The sequence below is a fragment of the Rhinopithecus roxellana genome, chromosome 11 (genome assembly GCF_007565055.1).
Source record: "Rhinopithecus roxellana isolate Shanxi Qingling chromosome 11, ASM756505v1, whole genome shotgun sequence".
NCBI classification, from domain to species: Eukaryota; Metazoa; Chordata; class Mammalia; order Primates; family Cercopithecidae; genus Rhinopithecus; species Rhinopithecus roxellana.
Window position 1 is genome coordinate 80,182,144 of NC_044559.1, and position 22,529 is coordinate 80,204,672.

A 22,529-nucleotide genomic window follows, 5' to 3' on the forward strand; every position below is an offset into this window, starting at 1 on the left:
TTGTCTCAATGGTTGGAGACACTGCGGTAGAATGCACAGCCTGGCACCTAGAGATGATTCTGTAGAGGGAGCAGCTACAATTACACATAGAAACCATTTTGTCCAGTTCTATTTAAGTTAAAAATTCTTTGCATGTCTCCTCTTTCTCTCAAGAGCACTTTATTATACTGTAACCAGAGAGCAGGATTGGGAGTTTCTGTTAGAGGAGGAGAGGGATGGGTGGGGTCAAAATGGAAGTGTGGGAGGGGAAGTTTCAGGACAGCTTCTAGGGGACCTCAGAGTCAGATGCAGTGAGGGGCTCTGTAGGTCACATAGAGAGAGCACAGGCAGAACCAGCCAGGATAGGTCTGGGCACAAGCCGACAAGTAGCGTGATGCTGAAGCATAGGAAGGGAAACCATTGGGCTGTGTGTTGCCCTCTCAAGTGGAAAAGTTAATGCTTAGCAGAGTGAGGGCCATGACTCACAGCCTTACTATGCTGAGGTCTTGGAAGAATGAGGTGGTTAGTCCCACAGGCAGCTGTGTGCTGGGAGCCAAAGCAATGTGACGTTAGCTAAACAAAACCCACTACTTTCTACATTCCACAGCAATAAAGGAGAAGCAAAGGCTGAGGAGTGATTCAAAGTGTGGCCACCAATGTGAGTCTGCCTGGGTCTCAAATCCTAGCAGGACCATTTATTAACTGGGTGACTTACTTGTTTTTTGTTTTGAGACTGAGTCTCGTTCCATCCCTTAGGCAGGAGTGCAGTGGCACGATCTTGGCTTACTGCAACCTCTGCCTCCTGGGTTCAAATGATTCTCCTGCCTCAGCCTCCCGAGTAGCTGGGATTACAGGCACCCGCCACCATGCCTGACTAATTTTTGTATTTTCAGTAGAAATGGAGTTTCACCATGTGGCCAGGCTGGTCTCAAACTCCTGACCTCAAGTGATCTGCTCACCTCGGCCCCCCAAAGTGCTGGGATTACAGGTGTGAGCCACCGCACCCAACCACTGGGTGACTTTGAATGTTACTCAGCTTCTCAGTTTCCTTAGCTATGAAAGGGGGATGAAAATAGTAATTACTTACCTCCTAGGGTTTTTATTTTTTATTTTATTTTTATTTTTTGGACAGGGTCTTGCTTTGTTTCCCAGGCTGGAGTGCAGTGATATGATCTTGGCTCACTGCAGCCTTGACCTCCTGGGCTCAAGGGATCCTCCCACCTCAGCCTCCTGAGTAGCTGGAACTATAGGCATGTGCCACCACACAGAGCTAATTGTATTTTTGTAGAGATGGGGTTTCATTATGTTGCCTATGCTGGTTTTAAACTCCTAGGCTCAAGCATTCCTCCCACCTTGGCCTCCATAAGTGTTGGGACTACAAGCGTGCACCACCTACCTGGCTCCTCCTAGGTTTTTAAGATTAGATGAAGGCTGGGCACAGTGGCTCATACCTGTAATCCCAGCACTTTGGGAGGCTGAGGCAGGTGGATCACTTGAGCTCGGGGGTTTGAGACCAGCCTGGGCAACATGGCAAAACCCCATCTCTACTGAAAAAACAAGTAGAAAAATTAGCTGGGTGTGGTGGTGTGCACCTGTGGTCCCAACTACATAGGGGGCTGAGGTGGGAGGATCACTTGGGCCGGGAGGCAGAGGTTGCAGTGGGCTGAAATAGCACCGCTGTACTCCAGCCTAGGTGACAGCACGAGACCCTGTCTCAAAAAAAAAAAAAAAAAAAGGTTAGACGAGATAACGCTTACAAAGTATTTTGTACGCAAAGATTAGCTTTTATTTGGGTAGGTATTTGAGGACTTGGGGACCCAAGGGAAGCCTCTGCTCTTTGGACATTGCTACAAGGAAACTTTAAGTACTTGCTTAAAGTTGAATTACTCGTGTGCTCATCCAGGTGGGGTACTGTCCAGGCTCAGACACAGAGAAGAAAGATCTTATGTCTGCAGAAAAGATGGCGTCAGAGTAAAGGAAGCCCCAAATTATCTGCGAGTCCTAGAAAGTGTTCATCTGCTAATGACCTTGTACCGAAGCCTATGGGAGGGAGTCCAGCTTAATATTGGAGCTGTGTTGGCGTCTTAGCACACTCAAAAGCAGTATGAGCTTCAAAGCTGAAATTCCAGGTTTAAATCAGGGCATCACTGCCAGGTGTGAGCTCAGATAAATGTCTTAACTCTTTGAGCCTCAATATCCTTGTCTATAAAATAGCAATATCAGCATCTCAGAGGTTAGCTTTGTTGGCTTCTTTCTGCAGCAAGCCGGAGATGCAGAGGCTCTGGGTAGCCTTGGTGAGGGAAGGGCAGAACATCACATCTCTTAACTCCATGTAGACCTGGAGATGGGAAAATCTTGTAGACCAAAAAATGCCATTTCATTTGGAAAACTGTGATCCAGGTAAACCCCCATCCTAAGCAGATGAATGGGGAAATGTGGGCGCAAGTAGGCCTTTGGGTAATGTTCTTAGAATAAATGAATGGCCCATGCTCTTTAATTTTTTATAAATGATTGCTGTCTCTTCCTTTATCTCTTTTGCAGATGAGAAAAAGAAAACAAAGAAAGTTGATAATGAATTGAACCCTGTCTGGAATGAGGTGACTTCATCGTTTTTTCAACTTTGTTTTAATAGATAAGTTATCTCTGCTTGTCCTATCTTTGGGTGAGAGGTTATCTCTTCCCTTTGGAAGGAGAATCTCTACATTTCACCCCTACCCACTCCATTTCCCTTTGTGTTCACCAAGAGAGCAGAGCAGTTCAAGGACAGTAGCTTACCAGCGACCATCTTCTGTATAGCAGTGGCACGGCGAGGGAAGCCTGGACTGGCAAGGGAGTTGAGTTCTTACCAGGCACCGCCATGAGCTTGCTGTGTGGGCTCGGTCCACTTACATTGCATATCTGGGGCACGTGTGTAGAGCAAGCGTGGGATTAGATCATCTCCAGAGTCTCAGAAGGAAGGCCTCATAATTAAAAACATATCTGCATGTGACAAATCAAGAGTATATCACATGATTCTCTGTGTGTCTAGCTGGGTAATGACATATATTGTTTTTATGTTGGTAAAAGTGATGTCCAGTATACTTCATGTGGAAATTTTTGGAAACTTCAGTTAATCATTAAAAAATTAACTTGGGTCCCACCGTGTAGAGGCACCTACTAATAACATCTGTGATGTATCACTCAGTGTTTATTGGAGGAATGTATTTAATAAAATCCGACGTCTCATACACAAACTAGCATCATATAGCAAATGATTTCCTCTCCTACACTTTCTTACTATTATATTCTGAGCATATGCCCATATCATTCAATTCAAAAGTATTTTAATGACTGTGTAATATTCTACTGAAGATATATAAATTATTTACCTCCCCCCACTGTTGACCTTATATCTGTTTTAGAAGTGTTTCAGTGTTTAATATATTCACAAATACGTGAAACAATTTAATTCTTCCCACTGAATAGGATTTTCCTACTCTCTCTCTCTCTTTTTTTAAACCACCCAATTATTCATGAAACTTTAACTTTTTAACAGTTGATGGCCAGCTCCATTGTGTTTTTCAAAAGCTGAGTCAAACCTCCCTGGACAAGAGCAATAATGAATGTCTTTGTTATTTTCACCAAGTCACCAGGCCACAAAGGCTCCCCTCCACCCACCCCCCTTTCTCTCCCAACTAGTTTCAATCTCTATAAGATACGGACTAGACCCTTATCTTTTTGTTTTCTTTTTTTTTTTCTTGAGACAGGGTCTCCCTCAGGTTGGAGTGCAGTGGCATGATTAAAGCTCAATACTGCCTTGAATTCCTGGGCTCAGGTGATCCTCCCACCACAGCCTCCTGAGTAGCTGGGGCCACAAGTGCGCACCACACCCCAGCTAAGTTTTTTTGTAGAGATGAGCTTTTGCTGTGTTGCCCAGGCTGGTCTTGAACTACTGAGCTCCAGTGATCCACCTGCTTCAGCCTCGCAAAGTGCTGGGATTATAGGTGTAAGCCATTGCGCCTGGCTAGACCTTTTATCCTTGAATGAAATGAAACAAAAAACTTTTTAATGCCTTGTTTTTTTTTGTTTTTTTTTGGGAGGGTTTTTTTTTTTTTTTTTTTTTTTTGAGATGGAGTCTTGCTCTGCCGCCCAGGCTGGAGTGCAGTAGCCGGATCTCAGCTCACTGCAAGCTCTGCCTTCCGGGTTTACGCCATTCTCCCGCCTCAGCCTCCCGAGTAGCTGGGACTACAGGCGCCCGCCTCGTCGCCCGGCTATTTTTTTTTTTTTTTGTATTTTTTAGTAGAGATGGGGTTTCACCGTATTAGCCAGGATGGTCTCGATCTCCTGACCTCGTGATCCGCCCGTCTCGGCCTCCCAAAGTGCTGGGATTACAGGCTTGAGCCACCGCGCCCGGCCGGGGAGGGGATTTTTTTGAGACAGAGTTTCACTCTTGTTGCCCAGGCTGGAGTGCAGGTTGCTCACCGCAACCTCTGCCTCCCCGGTTCAAGCGATTCTCCTGCCTCAGCCTCCTGAGTAGCTGGGATTACAGGCATGTGCCACCACACGCAGCTAATTTTGTATTTTTAGTAGAAACGGGGTTTCTCCATGTTGGTCAGGCTGGTCTCGAACTCTCGACCTCAGGTGATCCACCCACTTGGCCTCCCAAAGTGCTGGGATTACACGCGTAAGTCACCAAGCCTAGCGTTTTTTTTTTTTTTTTTTTTTTTTTTTTTTTTTTTTTTTTTGAGACGGAGTCTCACTCTGTCGCCGGGGCTGGAGTGCAGTGGCCGGATCTCAGCTCACTGCAAGCTCCGCCTCCCGGGTTCACGCCATTCTCCTGCCTCAGCCGGCCGAGACGGGCGGATCACGAGGTCAGGAAATCGAGACCATCCTGGCTAACACTGTGAAACCCCGTCTCTACTAAAAAATACAAAAAACTAGCCGGGCGAGGTGGTGGGCGCCTGTAGTTCCAGCTACTCGGGAAGCCTAGCGTTTTTTATTTTTTATTTACTTATTTATTTTTGAGACAGTCTCACTCTGTTGCCCAGGCCGGAGTACAGTGGCGCGATCTCGGCTCACCGCAAGCTCCGCCTCCTGAGTTCTCACCATTCTCCTGCCTCAGCCTCCCGAGGAGCGGGGACTACAGGCGCCCGCCACCATGCCTGGCTAATTTTTTGTATTTTTAGTAGAGATGGGGTTTCACCGTGTTAGCCAGGATGGTTCGTGATCCGCCTGCCTGGGCCTCCCAAAGGGCTGGGATTACAGGCGTGAGCCACCGCGCCTGGCTCTTTATTTATTTATTTTTAAATTAAAAAAAGACAGGGTCTCGCTCTGTCACCCAGACTGGAGTGCAGTGGTGCAATCACATCTTACTGCAGCCTCGATCTCCCGGGCCCAAGTGATCCCCCTGCTTTAGCCTCCTGAATAGCTGGGACTACAGGTATAGGCCACCATGCCCAGCTAATTTTAAAAAACGTTTGTAGAGATTACATGCTGCTGTGTTGCCCGGGCTGGTCTTGAGTTCCTGGGCTCAAGCCATTTTCCCATCTTGGCCTCCCAAAGTGCTGAGATTACAGGCGTGAGCCACTGTGACCAGCCTTTTTAATGCCTTTCTGAAACACCCGGCAGGTCTCAGGCAGGTTGAGAGGGAATTTCACTTATCTGTAATTTCTCCAGAACCCAGAACACAGTCAGCTGGACTACAAGCTCCATGAGAGCAAGAGACCCCTTGGGTTGGTCACTGTGGATTCCTAGCACCTGACACAGAACTCCAAGAATAAAGCAAATAAAAAGTACATTTATGTGAGAGTGCTCCTACTTCAGATTTTGAATCATCCCAACTCATCTCTTTATATTTGAGATCAAGCCACATGACCAACGGCAGAGAGAGATGTGCTCTCGCGCGAGTTGGCATGTCCTCTGCAGAGAATCAGCCATCTTATTCCATTTTGTTTCCAACTTTTTTTTTCCCTTTCCTTTCGTATTGCAGATGTACTTATCAAGTAAACTGTTATATAATTGAAACCAAACACAAATGAAATGTCAACCCCAAACCCACTGGGATTGCTGGTGCCAGGTGTGTTCTTTTTTTTCTTTTTTCTTTTGAGATGGAGTTTCGCTCTTGTTGCCCAGGCTTGAGTGCAATGGTGCAATCCCGGCTCACTGCAACTTCCACCTCCTGGGTTCAAGTGATTCTCCTGCCTCAGCCTCCCAAGTAACTGGGATTACAGGCATGTGCCACTACGCCTGGCTAATTTTGTATTTTTAGTAGAGATGGGATTTCACCATGTTGGTCAGGCTGGTCTCGAACTCCTGATCTCAGGTAATCCACCTGCCTTGACCTCCAAAGTGCTGGGATTACAGGTGTGAGCCACTGCACCTGGCTCTTGTTTTCTTTTTTGAGACAGGGTCTTGCTCTGTCACCCAGGCTAGAGTGTAATGGCACAGTCATAACTAACTGCAGCCATAACTAACAGAGCTCAAGCGATCCTCCCACCTCAGCCTCCCAAGCAGCTGGGACTACAGGCATACACCACCTCGCTCTGCTGATTTTTAAATTTTTCATAGAGATAGAATCTTACTATGTTGCCCAGGCTGGTCTTGAACTCCTTGCCTCAGCCTACCAAAGTGCTGGAGTTACAGGTATGAGCCACCATTCCCAACCTGGACGTGTTCTAATAGAAGCTCTGGGGCCAGGTGCAGTGGCACATGCCTGTAATCCCAGCACTTTGGGAGGCCAAGACGGGTGGATCACATGAGGTCAGGAGTTCGAGACCAGCCTGGCCAACATGGTGAAACCCTATGTCTATTATAAATACAAAAATTGGCCAGGTACAGTGGCTCACGTCTGTAATCCCAGGACTTTGGGAGATTGAGGTGGGTGGATCACGAGGTCAGGAGTTCGAGACCAGCCTGGACAACATGGTGAAACCCCATCTCTACTAAAAATACACAAATTAGCAGGGCATGGTGGCAGGCTCCTGTAATCCCAGCTATTCAGGAGGCTGAGATAGGAGAATCACTTGAACCCAGGAAGCAGAGTTTGCAGTGAGCCAAAATTGTGCCACTGCACTTTAGCCTGGGCAACAGAGCAAGACTCTGTCTCAAAAAAAAAAAAAAAAAAAGAAAGAAAGAAAGAAATAAAAGAAAAGAAAAATTAGCCAGGCATGGTGGTGTGCACCTGTAATCCCCAGCTACTGAGGAGACTGAGAACTTGGGTTTTTTTTTAAAGTTCTGAAAATAATTTTTTTGGAAGTTCTGAAACAAGCTTTCCTTCCATTCCAAGCCCACTACAAGGAGGATCAAGTCATCATTTAATTTATTTAATTCATGTATTACCTAATCAATCAAAGGCATCAGTGACACTTTATCAATCTTTTTTTTTTTACATTTGTCATTAGGAAGCAACCTACTGCATTAAAATGAGAGACTCAGAAAGGTCGGTGTATTATAGCATTGACCTCCCATGGTGGAACTTAAAATGAGAGGCATTTTAGAAAATGTTTTCTTAGATTATTCATCTTCTTTGTTTGATAGTAGTATGATTAAGAAGAGCAGATAATTTAAAACTAGCCATTGAAGAAAATGTTTTCACATACGCCTTGCATTTTATTCTTTCAGCGGTTGTGGTAGGTGTTGGGTCCAGCTCTTGAGTATGAGGCGGGGGTGTGTGGCAACCTGGCTGAAGCCACAGAACCTAGAAAGCAGGAAGCCAGGAGTTGTCTACAGGTCCTCTAAGTCAACATCTGGTTTGCCTTCCCAACCCGTCAGCTGCCTTAAGGTTTAGAATTTAATCATTTCTGCCTAACTTCAAAAGATTGTCATTGGTGAAAATAATGACCCACCATGTGGTAACTGGTGTATCTTAGTATAATCTCTGCTCCTTTTAACAGCCTTTTTTTTTTTTTTTTTTTTTTTTTTTTTTCCAAAACCTTTCTGTGAACAGATTTTGGAGTTTGACTTGAGGGGTATACCACTGGACTTTTCATCTTCCCTTGGGATTATTGTGAAAGATTTCGAGACAATTGGACAAAATAAGTAAGTTGTTTTCACCTGTTTTTCTCATTTTATGTATTACTATCTCATTGTTGTTTATTTTGTTGAAGAGACACATCTTTAATAACATATTATAATCCTTCCAATATAAATGTGCTTTAATTCCATGCCCTGCTCCCTTCTGAGCCAATAGCAGATGTGGCTAATCCATCACAGCACTTTTTCCCACTGACTACTTTTTTCCTAAAAAGCTGCAAACACCAAGCCACCACTAGTCTATCAAACTTGGCACTTAGAGTGAAGCCTGTTCACATGCCTGCAACTTCTTGATTAACTGCAGTTCCTACCTCTGGTAGTTTATCTGAACTATAGTGATAATGCATACAACCCCGATCACTTCTTCTGATTATTTGTGGCCCATACACATCTCATTCAAGTTTTACTTTCAGCCCCATTTCCATTGTAATGTCTCCTTTGCCTTTTAATCCCAACAGACCTAAACAGACCTTAATCCTTGCCTTACTGCCTCTTTCCTTTCACATGGGGAAGGGTCGCGGTGGTGCCCGTGGTGACACCAAGGGTTGTCCTCTGGGTAAAGTTGGGAGACTTCCCCAACAGCTCCCCGTGGGACAGAGGGACCTTAATATTAATAAATTTACCCTAGCCCTGGATCTGGACTTTGGCCTTGTAGACTTAGACCCAGTCTTATGTTACCAATTCAAACTAACCAAGTTCACAAGAGACCAAAGTTTTTTGTTTTGTTTTGTTTTGAGATGGAGTCTCGCTCTGTCACCCAGGCTGGAGTGCAGTGGCACAATCTTGGCTCACTGCAACCTCCACCTCCCAGGTTCAAGCGATTCTCCTGCCTCAGCCTCCCAAGTAGCTGGGATTATAGGCATGTACCACCACGCCCAGCTAACTTATGTATTTGTAGTAGAGACAGGGTTTCACCATATTGCCCAGGCTGGTCTTGAACTCCTTACCTCAGGTGATCTACCCACTTCAGCTTCCCAAAGTGCTGGAATTACAAGCGTGAGCTACTGTGCCTGGCTGAGACTAATGCTTAAAGCCAGAATACCTGCTTATTTTCCTTGTGGTGGAAGTCAATCGCCTAGTGACAGGGCATTTCTACCCTCCCACCCATGAATTTTCCTTCAAGCCATACCACGTGGGAAGCCAAATTACTTTATATCCTTGATTGCAAGATGTTACTGTTTATAAGATGTACTATCAAATGAATAACAGGTCAGGAGCCAAAAAAAAAAAAAAAAAGTCTGATGTTTAATACCCACATCAATAGTAAGAAGCATTTCAGTTTTTAGTAATGTTAGTACGTTTAAAAATGTATGTCTTAGGCACATCTGGCATAATCTGAAGGCTGCAGTGAGAGCAAAAATTTAGGATGAATTAGTTGAGGTAGGTGGTCACATGCTCTGATGCTTGGGACAGTCCTGGTTTGCTGTCCTAGCACAGTGATTAATAATGCCCCTTTTGCAGTCAACATGGCTTGATTTGGACAGTAAATTATTATTATTTTTTGTTTTTGAGATAGAGTCTCACTCTGTCACCCAGGCTGGAGTGCAGTGGTGCAGTCTCAGCTCACTGCAACCTCCGCCTCCCATGTTCAAGTGATTCTTGTGCCTCAGCCTCCTGAGTAGCTGGGACTACAGGCGTGTGCCACCACACCTGGCTAATTTTTGTATTTTTAGTAGAGATGGGGTTTCACCATGTTGGTCAGGCTGATCTCGAACTCCTGACCTCATGATTCGCCTGCCTCAGCTTCCCAAAGTGCTGGGATTACAGGTGTGAGCCACTGCACCCGGCCTGTTTTTGTGTTTTTTAGTAGAGATGAGGTTTCACCATGTTGGCCAGGTTGGTCTCGAACTCTCGGCCTCAACTAATCTGTCCACCTCAGCCTCCCAAAGTGCTGGGATTACAGGGGTACAGTAAATTAGATGGTCACTCCAGTTATTGGGGTCTTCTGCTTACTGGCATCAGAATAAGACGGTCTGCACAGACATGGACTCCCTGGGCAGCTTTGATAGGCACTCCCATGTTTGCCTTTGATGAGATCCTTTTTACCATTCTCCGTTGCTGACCGATGCCCCCTGCATATTTTTCTGTAACTATATAAATACATTCTGGGACGGGTGTGGTATCTCATGCCTATAATCCTAGCACTTTGGGAGGCTGAGGTGGAAGGATCACTTGAGCCAAGGAGTTGGAAACCAGCCTGGGTAACATAGTGAGACCCCATCTCTAAATAAATAAATACATACCTGCATACACTCTGGCAGGTTCTGGTCCCACTCTCTTGCACTGGAAACTATTCTAGCTTTTTAAGGGTCCGTTGTATATCTCAGCTGTGAACTATTATATGATTATTTATTCCCCACCCCAACTCCCAAAAGCCAGTTTTATTTCCCATATTTCAAAGTTTTGGGGAAGGGGAGGGGAGGGCCTCACACTAGCCTCCTGCATGTTACTAAGACTAGGCCCTCCTCTTCTTTGCTTTCTTCTTTCTGCAAACGGTAACGTTGTTTATATTCTAGACCAGGCCTCTCCAACAGAAATACAGTGCAGGGTGCATATGCAATTTAAAATTTTCTAGTTGCCAGATTAACACAAATATAAAGAAATGGGTGAAATCAATTTTAATAATATATTTAACTCAGCAGATCCAACATGTTATTTCAACATGTAATCAATGTGTTTGAATCATTGTGATATTCTGCATACATTCTTTCTCTTACTCAGGCTTTGGAAGTGTTTACTTCACACTTACAGCACCTCTCAATTCAGAGACTAACCACATTTCAAGTTCTCTGTAGCCAAGTGTGGCTAGTGGCCACCATATTGGACAGGATGGTTTCAGATCCTGGGCTTAAAACTTCAAACCTCTCTGCACCCTCTCCCTCTTGCTTTTGTTTTGTTTTGTTTTGTTTGAGACAGAGTCTCACTCTGTCAGCCAGGCTGGAGTTTAGTGGCGTGATCTTGGCTCACTGCAACCTCTGCCTCCCAGGTTCAAGTGATTCTCCTGCCTCAGCCTCCCGAGTAGCTGGGATTACAGGTGCGCACCACCATGCCCAGCTAACTTTTGTATTTTTAGTAGAGACAGGGTTTTACCGTGTTGGCCAGGCTGGTCTCAAACTCCTGACCTCAAGTGATCTGCCCACCTCGGCCTTCCAAAGTGCTGGGATTACAGGCATCAGCCACCGCACACAGCCCCCTCTTGCCTCTTATCCAGTCTGTCCCCAGATCTTATGTTTTCTTCCTTTCCAAAGTCTGTGCTTGTGAGTGTGTTTCTTCCCCAAACCTACAGCCACCAGCCTAGTTGAGGTCTTCCTCATTTCATGCCTTATCTATTTCAGCATGGCAATGGGTTGGCCTCAAAACTCTCATCTGTGGTTTAAAGTCCTTGCTTTCCTGAAGGCTATGATACTTAGAGAAAGTTAGAAAATAAACACATACACTAAAAAATATATACTTAATGTGTCAGGTACCATGAAGTGCTGTGAGCTAAAGAAGAAACTGTTATATCCCATGAAGAAAAGCAAATCAGAGGAAAAAGGAAAGTGGTCAGGGATAGCGGGGAAGGGAGATCCCATTTTATGTAAAGTGGTGATAAGGTGACAATTGAGCATAGACCCAAATATAATCACAAAAGTAATTGCAATTTTGCACCAACCTAACATAATGAAGAACTGAGCCATGCAGTTCACTGGGGGGCAGGGGGGAGGAATATTCCAGGCAGAGAATAGCAAGTGCAAAGGCCCTGAGGCAGGAGTGCACTGGGGATGCTGGAGAAATGTGAGAAGGGCAGCCAGGCTGGGGCACAGTGAGGGGTGAAAGTGCAGGAAGGAGGTGAGGCCAGAGAAACCACAATATGTGTGACTTTGTGGGCCAAGGCATGGGCTTTGGATTTCATCCCAAGTGGGATGGGAATCCGTTAAAAGGTTTTGCTTATGATCTGATGTATTTTAAAAGGATCACTCAGTGTAGAGACTCAGTGTAGAGACTGGAGGGTAGGAACCAGTTAGGTTAGGAAGCAGGAAAACAATACTGGGATACCATTATATATTGATTTTAGACCTATTGAAAACACAGTGGGGCCCTCAGATGACAGCAGTGATGGGAAGAGGACAGCCCCCCACCCTAAACTCATCCTGGCACTCATTTTGGGCATTTGTGTGCATTTCTAGAGATGGAGTTCATGTACAGTCTATCTGAACCTGGACATTTTCATATTTTTCTGAACTTATGACATGCATAATTCTGAACAAAGAAAATACGATAGGTCCTGTTCTAACAGGGTCCTTCTAAGGTTCAGGGGCACCATGCATCATGCTGAGCTATGTTGCACTTGGTGTTCTGATGCCTGCTGAGTATAAAGACCAAATGAGGCTGGGTGTGGTGGCTCATGCCTGTCATGTCAGCACTTTGGGAGGCACAGGCAGGCGGATCACTCGAGGCCAGGAGTTCGAGACCAGCCTGGTCATTGTGGCGAAACCCTGTCTCTACCAAAATACAAAAATTAGCTGGGCATGGTGGTGCACAGCTGTAATCCCAGCTTGGGAGGCCGAGGCACAAGAATCTCTGGAACCTGGGAGGCAGAGGTTGCAGTGAACCGAGATCACACCACTGCGCTCCAGCCCTGGTGACGGAGTGAGGGGAAAAAAAAAAAAGACTGAATGAGCACGTGGTTACTCTGATATTATGATGACGGGAATTGTTAGGCATAACAGAAGAAGGTAAATTCTAAGCCAGTTATGAAGCTGGTCTTGATTACTTTTTCAATCTTTCCTTCCTCTCATCTTCCATCCCCCTGACTTTTGCTGGGCACCCAGTGTCTTTAAGTTTCCTGGCTCCCACTGTGGTATGCGCTGAGGCCTGCCCTCTGAGCCACACTCTGCACCCTCTGCCAATTCTTTTCCTGTACAAAACTTGCCTGTCCTGTGGCTCAGTCCTTCAAGTCCCCGCTTCAAAGCGCTTTCTGAGAAAGTAATCGAGTGATGGCATAACAGCTGCTAATAGTTAATTTCCCCGTAGCATTGACTTTTGGACTGAAGGCCATCAGTGACTTACTTGAAAGAGTGAACAACATGGGAATTTTAGGCCTTATGGTCAGGTCATTGGAGGAGGTGTTTTTATTAATAATTAGAACATTATCTCTCTGTCCTGCAGATTCCACTACATAGTTTACTGTCTTGCAGTGGAAGGTCGACCCTGCGTCAGCTCTGTAATGAACAAGGCATGATTTCCTGTCCCTCCATCGCCTCTGCTCTTTTACTCAGCAGTGTGCCTCCCCATCCTCAGCTGGGAATCACGATCACTAATTAGTTTAGTTTCCACCAACTAACCAATACACACACCTTGGTCAAATTACCTGTGCATTTCAGAAACAAACTTTTTTTTAACCATCTGGGAATAAGCTGTATGTGTGTCCAAAATATTTGTGTATTTTGGGCCCGGATTTTCTTTTTGGCTTTTCTACTAAAGTTCTGGCCTTTGAGGATCAATTTACAGCTCAGTGTGGGACCGCTTCCCTAACCTGAAGCGCAGGGTAGGGGCGGAAGGGTTTTCTACAACTTAAGGAATGTCCTGCCTGTTGACTTTGCTGTTACTATGGAGATGGCCTGTGCAAACACGAGCCCTCATTTTGCATCTGCTGCTCCTGGCCTGTTAGCAAACAGTTCCCAGCTGCCTGGGCTGGCTGTGCTCCATGCCTACACCCGCATGGGCAAGACCCAGGCAGTCCCAGGCTCACAGCGCCTGTGGGCACTGACACCTCCCCACCCCTCAGGCACTGGGAGCAGGTTGCCCAGTTCAGTATGGACTCTCCTCTTCCTCACTTTACAGTCATCCAACCAGCCATTCGGAGGGAATGAGGGTGAGAAAGGAGACAGAGGAGGCTCTTGGTTTCATGAGGAACATGAAATGCTATTTTTAGAGGAAATGTCAGAGTGGAAAGATTTTCCCAGAGGCTGAAGAATGAAAGTTCCCTTTGCAGACAGCCAATGGCTATCGCTTGGTGAGGACTTAGCATGTGCCGAGGGCTGTGCCCAGCCCTTTGCATTCATTATCCCACTTGATCCTCACACACACTCCATATGATGGGTCCGATTTTTCCTCAGAAAGGTTTAGTAGTCTGCTCAAGGTCACACAGCAGGTGTGTGTCAGAGTCAGCTCATTTATATCCAGGCCTGTACACTTGACTTTTATGTTATACTAAAAGCCTCTGACTACCTATAGGAAACAAAATGTAGGTAGAATGATCAATTATCTCTGCTGAAATAGAAGTGATTTTTCCTCCTAATTTTGAAAAAAAAAAAAAATTCTCAATATCAGTGTATTGCTACCTTTTATAAGCTCCATCCTAGGTAAAAGTTTTAAGCATTTTTATACTGTTGAATAGGAAGTCACTTGTGCCTATATTCTGCAATGGGCCAGATATATGAAGAGACTATATCTCATCTCATTTGCTTTTCACAGTGACCTTGAGAAAGAGAGAGTAGACTTTAGTCTCTGGGACCCTGATGTGTTGGCATCCTGGCCCTACCCTTGAGTTCCTAAAAGTGCCATCCTCAAGAACCTGTACATGTAGAAATAAAAGATATTGACAAGTTTTCAGATTTGTGTGTGTGTGTGTGTGTGTGTGTGTGTATGCACATGTGGACACACATGCCCAGGAGAAAAAAACAGGTACTGCATAGAGTTTTTACATTTGCTCTTCCCTTTGCGTGGAGTGCTCCTTCCTTGAAACTACAATAGATGTAAAATCTTGTCATTGGGCCTCACCATGTCTGATCATCCAGCCTAGAGCAGCCTCTCCCTGTCACTCTTTATCTTATTACTCTGTTTTATTCTTTCAAAGCCCTTCTTATTAGGGAGCTCATGTGAGCATAAGAATGGGAAAAGGATTCTGCGTGAGCATATAGATGTTGGAATTGTGTTTTAGACAAGTACTCAGGGTATGTGCTGGTCCACACACCTGCTATATGTAACTCAGCATTTACCACCATCTGAAATGTTCTTTTCTATTTACTTAATCATTTGTTCTCTCTCTACTGGATAGCAAACTCCATATCACTCTTGTTCAGTGCCGTAAGACCAGCACTTAGCACAGTGCCTGGCATATAGTAGGCTCTAAATAAATGTGTGTTGGATGAATGAGTGAACAAGTGAATTTATGATGCTCCTACATGGATGACATTTACCATTTACAAAGCACCTTGCAGCTGTCATGTCAGCTTACTGGTAATGGGCACCATTGTGGAATCTGTCCACCTCGGCTCTCTGGAACAGCTCCCTAGTTCCAACTTGGGTTTAAGCTGCAAAGGGGTCAGGATACAAAGGTCAGAACACAAGAGAAACAAACCTCTCTCACAAAGCTCATGCCCTTTTGTAGAGAAACGTGGAACTCAAGGCTGAGCTCACAGGAAGGCAGCAGAGCATGGTATTTGAAAGCTGGGATTCTGGAGCCAGGCAGAAGCCGATTAGAGACCCAGATCTACTGATTACTAGTGGGTGACCTGGGCAAGTTACTTACCCTCTCCAGGCCTCAGAATTCTCATCCTTAAATAGACTGTAGTTTGGAATTGACTGTAGTTTCGTTATGCTAAGGGATTAGATTAACCCTTCCACCTGACACAACTAGAACAAAATACATGCAACAGTAGTTTTCAGATGTTGGACTTTGCTGGCACAGAACAGTGATCTCTAAGAGATGGGAGATCAATGAGGTAAGCCCTGTGAGTTCCCAGCTTAATGCCTAGAAAGACTCATTTCCATGCTGCAATGCAAGAAAAGAGAACCCAGGCAGATCCTTGTGGTCTCCGAGAGTTGGAGAGGTGCAGGTGGGAGTCTAGAGATGCCAAGGTTAGTCTAGAGACGCCAAGGTTACTAATGGATCAAGAGGAGAGAAACATACACACACACACACACACACACACACACACACACACACACAGAGAGAGAGAGAAGAAAGAAGAGAGAAGAAAGAGAGAAGAAAGAAGAGAGAAGAGAGAGGAGAGACAGAGAGCACTTCAGAGACTTACAGAGTTCCCCTTGAATCTTCAGCCGAGAACTGAGTGAGGAAACTACCTGAGGCAGGACTAGAAAGAGTTTATGTTCCCACCAACCAGGGGAAACACTTTTAATTCATAGGGAAGGATTTTGCCTCCATAATGTAGAGAGAAAACAATAGAAACTGACCCAGAAATAGCACACAATCAGTAGACATGGACAGTAAAACAAGTATTATAATTCTTTAAAAAAATTTTTAAATGCTTTAAAAAAATTAAAATTCTTTAAAAAAATTGCGTGTGTGTGGTTTTGTTTTGTTTTGTTTTTGTGAGACAGAGTTTTACTCTGTCGCCCAGGCTGGAGTGCAGTGGCACGATCTCAGCTCACTGCAACCTCCGCCTCCAGGTTCAAGTGATTCTCCTGCCTCAGCCTCCAGAGTAGATGGAATTACAGGCACACACCACCATGCTCAGCTAATTTATGTCTTTTTACTAGAGACGGGGTTTCACCATGTTGGCCGGGCTGGTCTCAAACTCCTGGCCTCATGTGATCCGCCCCCCTCAGCCTCCCAAAATACTGGGATTACAGGCATAAGCCACCATGCCCTGCTGAGTATTAGAATTATATTCTATAGATTCAAGAAGGTGGAGAATTACTTGAGCATGTTAGTAGGGACATGGAAGATAATTTAAAATCTTAACTTGAACTACTAGAGATGAAAATTGCAATGTCTGAAATACAGTGACCATAATTATCTGTCTCAGAATTTGCATTTCTAGTATTCTTTCTGCCTTCCAAATATATGTACTTATGCATGCAAAACCACCATTATATATACTCCCACACCAATGCAGAACAAAGTTAGAAACAGTTTCTGAATATAAATCTCAAGCAAGGCATCTGTTTTGCTGTATTGTTGTAGCAGGACGAGCCACAGACAAAACCTCTCAGACACCAAGTTGTAGAAGGAAGGGCTTTATTCAGCTGGGAGCATCGGCAAGCTACTGCCTTAAAATCCGAGTTCCCTGAGTGCACAATTTCTGTCCCTTTTAAGGGCTCACAACACTAAAGATTTCACATGAAAGCATTGTGATTGATTTGAGCAAGCAGGGGGTGCATGACAGGGGCTGCATGCACTGGTGGTCAGAGAGAAACAGAACAGGGCAGGGAGTTTCACAGTGTTCTTCTATACACTGTCTGGCATCTATGAATAACATCAGTTTCTAAGTCATGAGTTAGAGAAGAGAGAGGAGACCAGCTCAGAACTCTTCAGTGTCGCTGCTCTAACACGGAACTAAAAAGCAATCAGAACGGAGAGTTCTGCCCCAGAATAACATCTGCTTCTGGTTTAGATTTTCAAACAGCCTGAGAAGGTTTAGGCCGGGCAGGCCCAGGCCTGGTTTTGGGCCTGGTGCCGGGCTGCCTGTTTTTGGTTTTACTTCCTTGTTTTTTTCTTAAAACAGGTACTGAGTATAAAACAATATAAAACAATATGAGAGGGTCTCTTTCTTTCCTCATTGTGAGAAGGAGATAACAAAAAGCCTAACAATATACCTAGAAGGAAATGTATTCCAGTTCTTGTGTAAGAGATGTGGGCATGTGGCCAGCTGTACAATCATGAGATTAGGTAGAATTTTAGTTTTACTTCTTGTTGTTTGGGCGACTCTTGGCAAATTTCTTAATCTTTATAATGGGAACTGTGGTACTTCCTCAATAAATAGTAGCTATAGGGCAAATTTGATATAATTAAGAAAAAATTACTTCAGTTTCCTGATAAACAACAAAATAGCTAATGTTTTTTTTTTTTTTTCTTTCTAGGTTTACTGTGTGTCAGGGACTATGCTAAAACTATTTCACTTATAATTGCATTTAATCTTTATAATAACTATGAGTCAGTCGGACAGTCTTATCTTCAACTCACAGATGAGAAAAATGTGGCTGAAAGAGGTTCATTAAATTGTGAAAGGTCTCTCAGCTCTTTAAGTGGAAGCATGTGGGTTTTACACAGGTATATTAAAATCCTCTTACACAGAGCCCAGACCTTCCAAGGTTTATTGTGTGTGTGTGTGTGTGTGTGTGTGTTCAGGTTGAGGGCCAGGGTGCTAAAACTTGAAAGTGAGAGGTTGTTCTGGGGACTATAGAATTAGAAAAAGCAAAAGACCTAGCTTACGTTGTGAAATGTACTAACTCCCGGCCGGGCACAGTGGCTTATGCCTATAATCGCAGCACTTTGGGAGGCCGAGGTGGGTGGATCACGAGGTCAGGAGTTCGAGACCAGCCTGGCCAACCTGGTCAAACACCCGTCTCTACAAAAATACAAAAATTAGCCAGGTGTGGTGACAGGCACCTGCAATCCCAACTACTCGAGAGGCTGAGGCAGGAGAATCGCTTGAACCCAGGAGGTGGAGGTTGCAGTGAACCGAGACCGCACCATTGCACTCCAGCCTGGGTGGAGTGCAAAAACACAAACAAACAAACAAACAAAATTATCCGGGCATGGTGGCAGGCACCTGTAATCCCAGCTACTCCAGAGACTGAGGCAGGAGAATTGCTTGAACCTAAGAGGCAGAGGTTGCAGTGAGCCGAGATTGTGCCATTGCACTCCAGCCTGGGCGACAGAGCGAGACTCTGTCTCAAAAAAAAAAAAAAAAAAAGAAAGAAAGAAAGAAAAGAAATATACTAACTCCCTAGGCAAAGCCCAAAGCTTGTTTTAAATTAGAAAAACCAAAAAAACTGTGTTTGGAATAAAATTAATTTGGTAGGGCAAAGTGTGGTATTGCTCATAAGTTTTTCATTTCCTAGTATATGAAATACCTTGTCTTTAAGCTTTTATTACTTTTATTTCTCCTAGTTATAAAACTCATTTCTGACCTTGCCCCATGTAAATATGACAGTGGGAGAAGGTGGTCTTTCTTCTCCTGGGGTTGGTTGGTGAGGAAGGATGAGATAGCCCATGGATTGAAGCAAGTTCTTCTCACTGGAGTAGCTTCTCAGGCTGTTCGAAAATTGAAACCAGAAGCAGATGTTACTCTGGGGCAGAACTCTCAGTTCTGATTTCTTTTTAGTTCGGTGTTAGAGCAGCGACACTGAAAAGTTCTGAGCTGGTTTGGGCTGGCTATCTCTATATAGGGAGAGGCTGAACTGCACTTTTTGGGGAGGCAGATTAAGTAGCTGCTGCAATCCTGCTGGTATCTGTTAAGATCTTGTGATTAAATAAGAAAGGGCCACAGCCCTGGAGAAAGATACCCAGAGAGGCTGAATGAGAAAAGGCATCTCATAAAGGCAAGAGTTGTAATTATGTTCCGATGGCTCTTTGGCGGGTGATCTCTTAGGAGAGGAAGATTTACAACCTGTAAATAATTTCCAAGGTTATTGGACTATCTTCAATGATGTATCAGCTAATTTATTTATGCCACAAATATTTACTAATGCCTACTATGTGTCAGACACAGCTCTAGACACTGTGAGTACTCCATACCTTTTATGGAGCTAACATCTGAGTAGAGGGAACAGATAAATACACATATGACATAACAGATGGTGATAAGTGATACGAAGAAAATAAAGAGAGAAAGCAGGGTGAGATCTGAGTGGTGGTTTAGATAGGGTTGTTGTATGAGGATTTGTTTTGGGGGATTTTTTTTTCTGAGATGGACTCTTGCTCTGTCGACAGGCTGGAGTGCAGTGGCACAATCCCAGCTCACTGCAACCTCTGCCTCCCGGGTTGAAGTGATTTTTCTGCCCCAGCCTCCTGAGTGGCTGGGACTACGGACGCCCGCCACCACGCCCAGCTAATTTTTATATTTTTAGTAGAGATGAGATTTCACTATGTTGGCCAGGATGGTCTTGATCTCTTGACCTCGTGATCCACCCACCTCGGCCTCCCGAAGTGTTGGGATTACAGGCGTAAGCCACCACGCCCAGCCTGGGGAATCTTTTATAATGGGTTATGAAGTTTACAAACTTCATTCAGATGCCACTAAGTTGGATTTTATGAGAATTCAGCTGCAGCTGACATTTACCTCTGGTCTAACTCTGAAAAGAAAAATTGTTTTCCAAAAGGATTTGTGGTATATGTAGTATTAAGGGTGGGGAAGGGCTATTTAATGTAGGTAAGATAAAGAACTGGCTTTTAGAACTTTGCACAGTGATTACATAGAAATGGATGTGGGTAGTTACAAAGGGTTCTTATCTATTCATTCATGCCCACCTGCCCAGCCCCCTGCTGATTCAGACCAGCTTTCACTGCCAAGTACTAGCCAGGAGCCCTGTCTTCATATGCTTTTTATAGATCTCTTTTTCTAGCATAGTGTCTGAAATAATAACACAAGGTGACTGTTAAGCCCTTGCCATATCATTCTTTTAATCCCTGCAACAATACCATTAAGTAGGACCTGTCATTATCCCCATTTTACAGTTGAGGAAACTGAAGCCCGGAGAAGTTAACCTGTATACAGCCTGAGCCTGAATTAGTGGGGTCTGTCTGCCTCCACATTCCTAGTCATTAGGCAAAGCTGTCCCTCCTCATCTTAAAAGGTTCAAGTGCATGAATTAGTGAATAAATGGATGGATGGATGGATGGATGAAAAAACTACTACTTTGATTCTAACAGTTGAGGGAATTAGCTGGAGACAGAGCATCAGAACTCCACTGAACCATCAGAGCAGGCAGGCAGGCAGGCACAGAACTGGTCAGGTGAAAATAAAATAGCAGGTGACCATCTATTCAAGAAAAAATATTCAGGATCTCCTCCATGCCAGAGGAGTTAAGTCTGCTCCTCGCAGCCACAGACTCTGGCCTCAATGCCTCACTGACCCGGAGGGCTTTGGTGAGGAGACCTGGGTTTCCACTCAGCCCTTTGCAGGTGTTACAGTGATATCATTGTGGCCAGAGTGGCAGAGGTGAGAGGAACTGGGAAAAAGAGCGCAGTAGCTGCTGGCCACGAAAACCGTTCAAATCCTGCCACAGCCTTCAGGCTATGTCAGTGATTCCAAAACCAGGGCATGGCGTGAGCTAAAGGTAGAGGCAAGACTTGTGCCAGCCAGGTTTGGGAATCACGGTTAAAGATCAGGGCTTCTACCTTTTAAAAAGCCACACCCCCTTTCGATGAACAGGAAAGGATCCCCAAGGTTCTCTGGCAGTCCTGGCCTGGAGTCAGGAGCGGAAGTTCCCGGGGAAGGGTGGGAGAGCGCAGGTCACTAGGCCTGCCCAGGAGGTTTTCATGGAGTTTGCCTGCTACAGTTTGTTCTATTAAATAATTGGACAATGCCTGGTTCTCAAAAGTGAGCCTGGATTCCCATGCTGAATGTTTTTAAAACCACTCACATCCCTCTCTCCCCAGATCCCGCATTGCCTGCTGCCTTCCCTACCCCCAGCCCTCCACCTCCTCCACAGCCATTGGGAGTTACTGTCTAGACCATTGTTTCTCAGACTTCCTGGGTATAAGAATTACCTAAAGGAAAAAGTCAAACTCAGGGACTTGGGAATCTGCAGACGCCCTGGTGAGGGACGTCTGGGGAAGCACACTCTGAGAAATGTTTTGGGAGATGATGCGGAGGCCGAGTGAGGGTGGGCGGGCAAGTGCAAGTGGAGGGGTGAACCGAGGCGCAGCCCTTTGCGGGGATTTTACCTTAGCAAGGGCTTCCTGTGATATGAGCTGCTGCCATGGGTGTTTTCAGAAAGAAATATTCAGTGACACCTGGTACACTATGGGCAGGAAGGCTTCATTCAGGACTGAGTTAGGTCAAGTGACCCCTGCAGTGGGGACTGGTGGGAGGGAAGAGAAATGGGGTGCCGCTCAGACACAGCATGGGCAAGTAGGAATTGGTAGCCAAGGAGCAGTGTGGAGGTCAGTGGATGGAACATTCCTAAGTGGAGGTGTCACGGTCAGGGGGATTCTGGCTAACCCAACCTAACAGGATTCTTGCTGAGGACATCACGTGGGGGATGGCAGAGAATGAGAAACCCGATCAGATATGGAGAGTGATCACATCCCAAGGATGGGGGTTGTTTGCTAGACTGACTGAGTAGGATTCTCTGCTAACACTGGATTTCATAAGAAAGCACTAGGCAGGCCTAGGAGGAGGCTCAGGAACTCCACTCAAGTTTGGCCAAGCAAAGACTCTTGGTCAGCTGACACGGCCTCTCCTACCAGTCTGGTTCACAGGGGGCATGCTTGGTTCTCCTGCCTTTTGGCTGGGGATCAGGGCAGGAGCTTAACAGATACTGGCCCAGGAGAGAGAGAAGTGTAGGGGAGGGAGACGGGGCCCAGCCTTGGAACCCCAGGGCCATAGGCCTGCCAAAATGACAAGGCATGGCCAGCTGAGAGCCCACTGCTTTGAGGGTGGGGAGGTCAGCCTCTTTTTAGTTTTCCTACAGGGGACCTAGGGGCAGCTTGGAATCGTGTTTGTCCCCAGTCCGGTTGGGATTGCTGTTCCTGCTCAGAGGTCGGGAAGTTGAGACCGAGCTGCGATCTCTAGAGGCAGAAACAGTGCAACATGTGATTTATTTCTCAGCCTCCAACACATTTTTTCCTTCATGAAGGAATTTCC

General features: G+C 45.2%; 1 protein-coding gene across 2 annotated transcripts in view; it reads left to right on the top strand.

The window, feature by feature from the left end:
- Positions 1-22,529, top strand: part of MYOF (myoferlin) — a 178,190-nt gene that overhangs the window by 23,214 nt on the left and 132,447 nt on the right. For both annotated transcript variants that reach the window (XM_010379839.2, XM_010379846.2), the window contains exons 2-3: positions 2,521-2,576; positions 7,904-7,995. In XM_010379839.2, the coding sequence (XP_010378141.2) occupies positions 2,521-2,576; positions 7,904-7,995 (148 nt within the window). The remainder of the gene's footprint in view (positions 1-2,520; positions 2,577-7,903; positions 7,996-22,529) is intronic.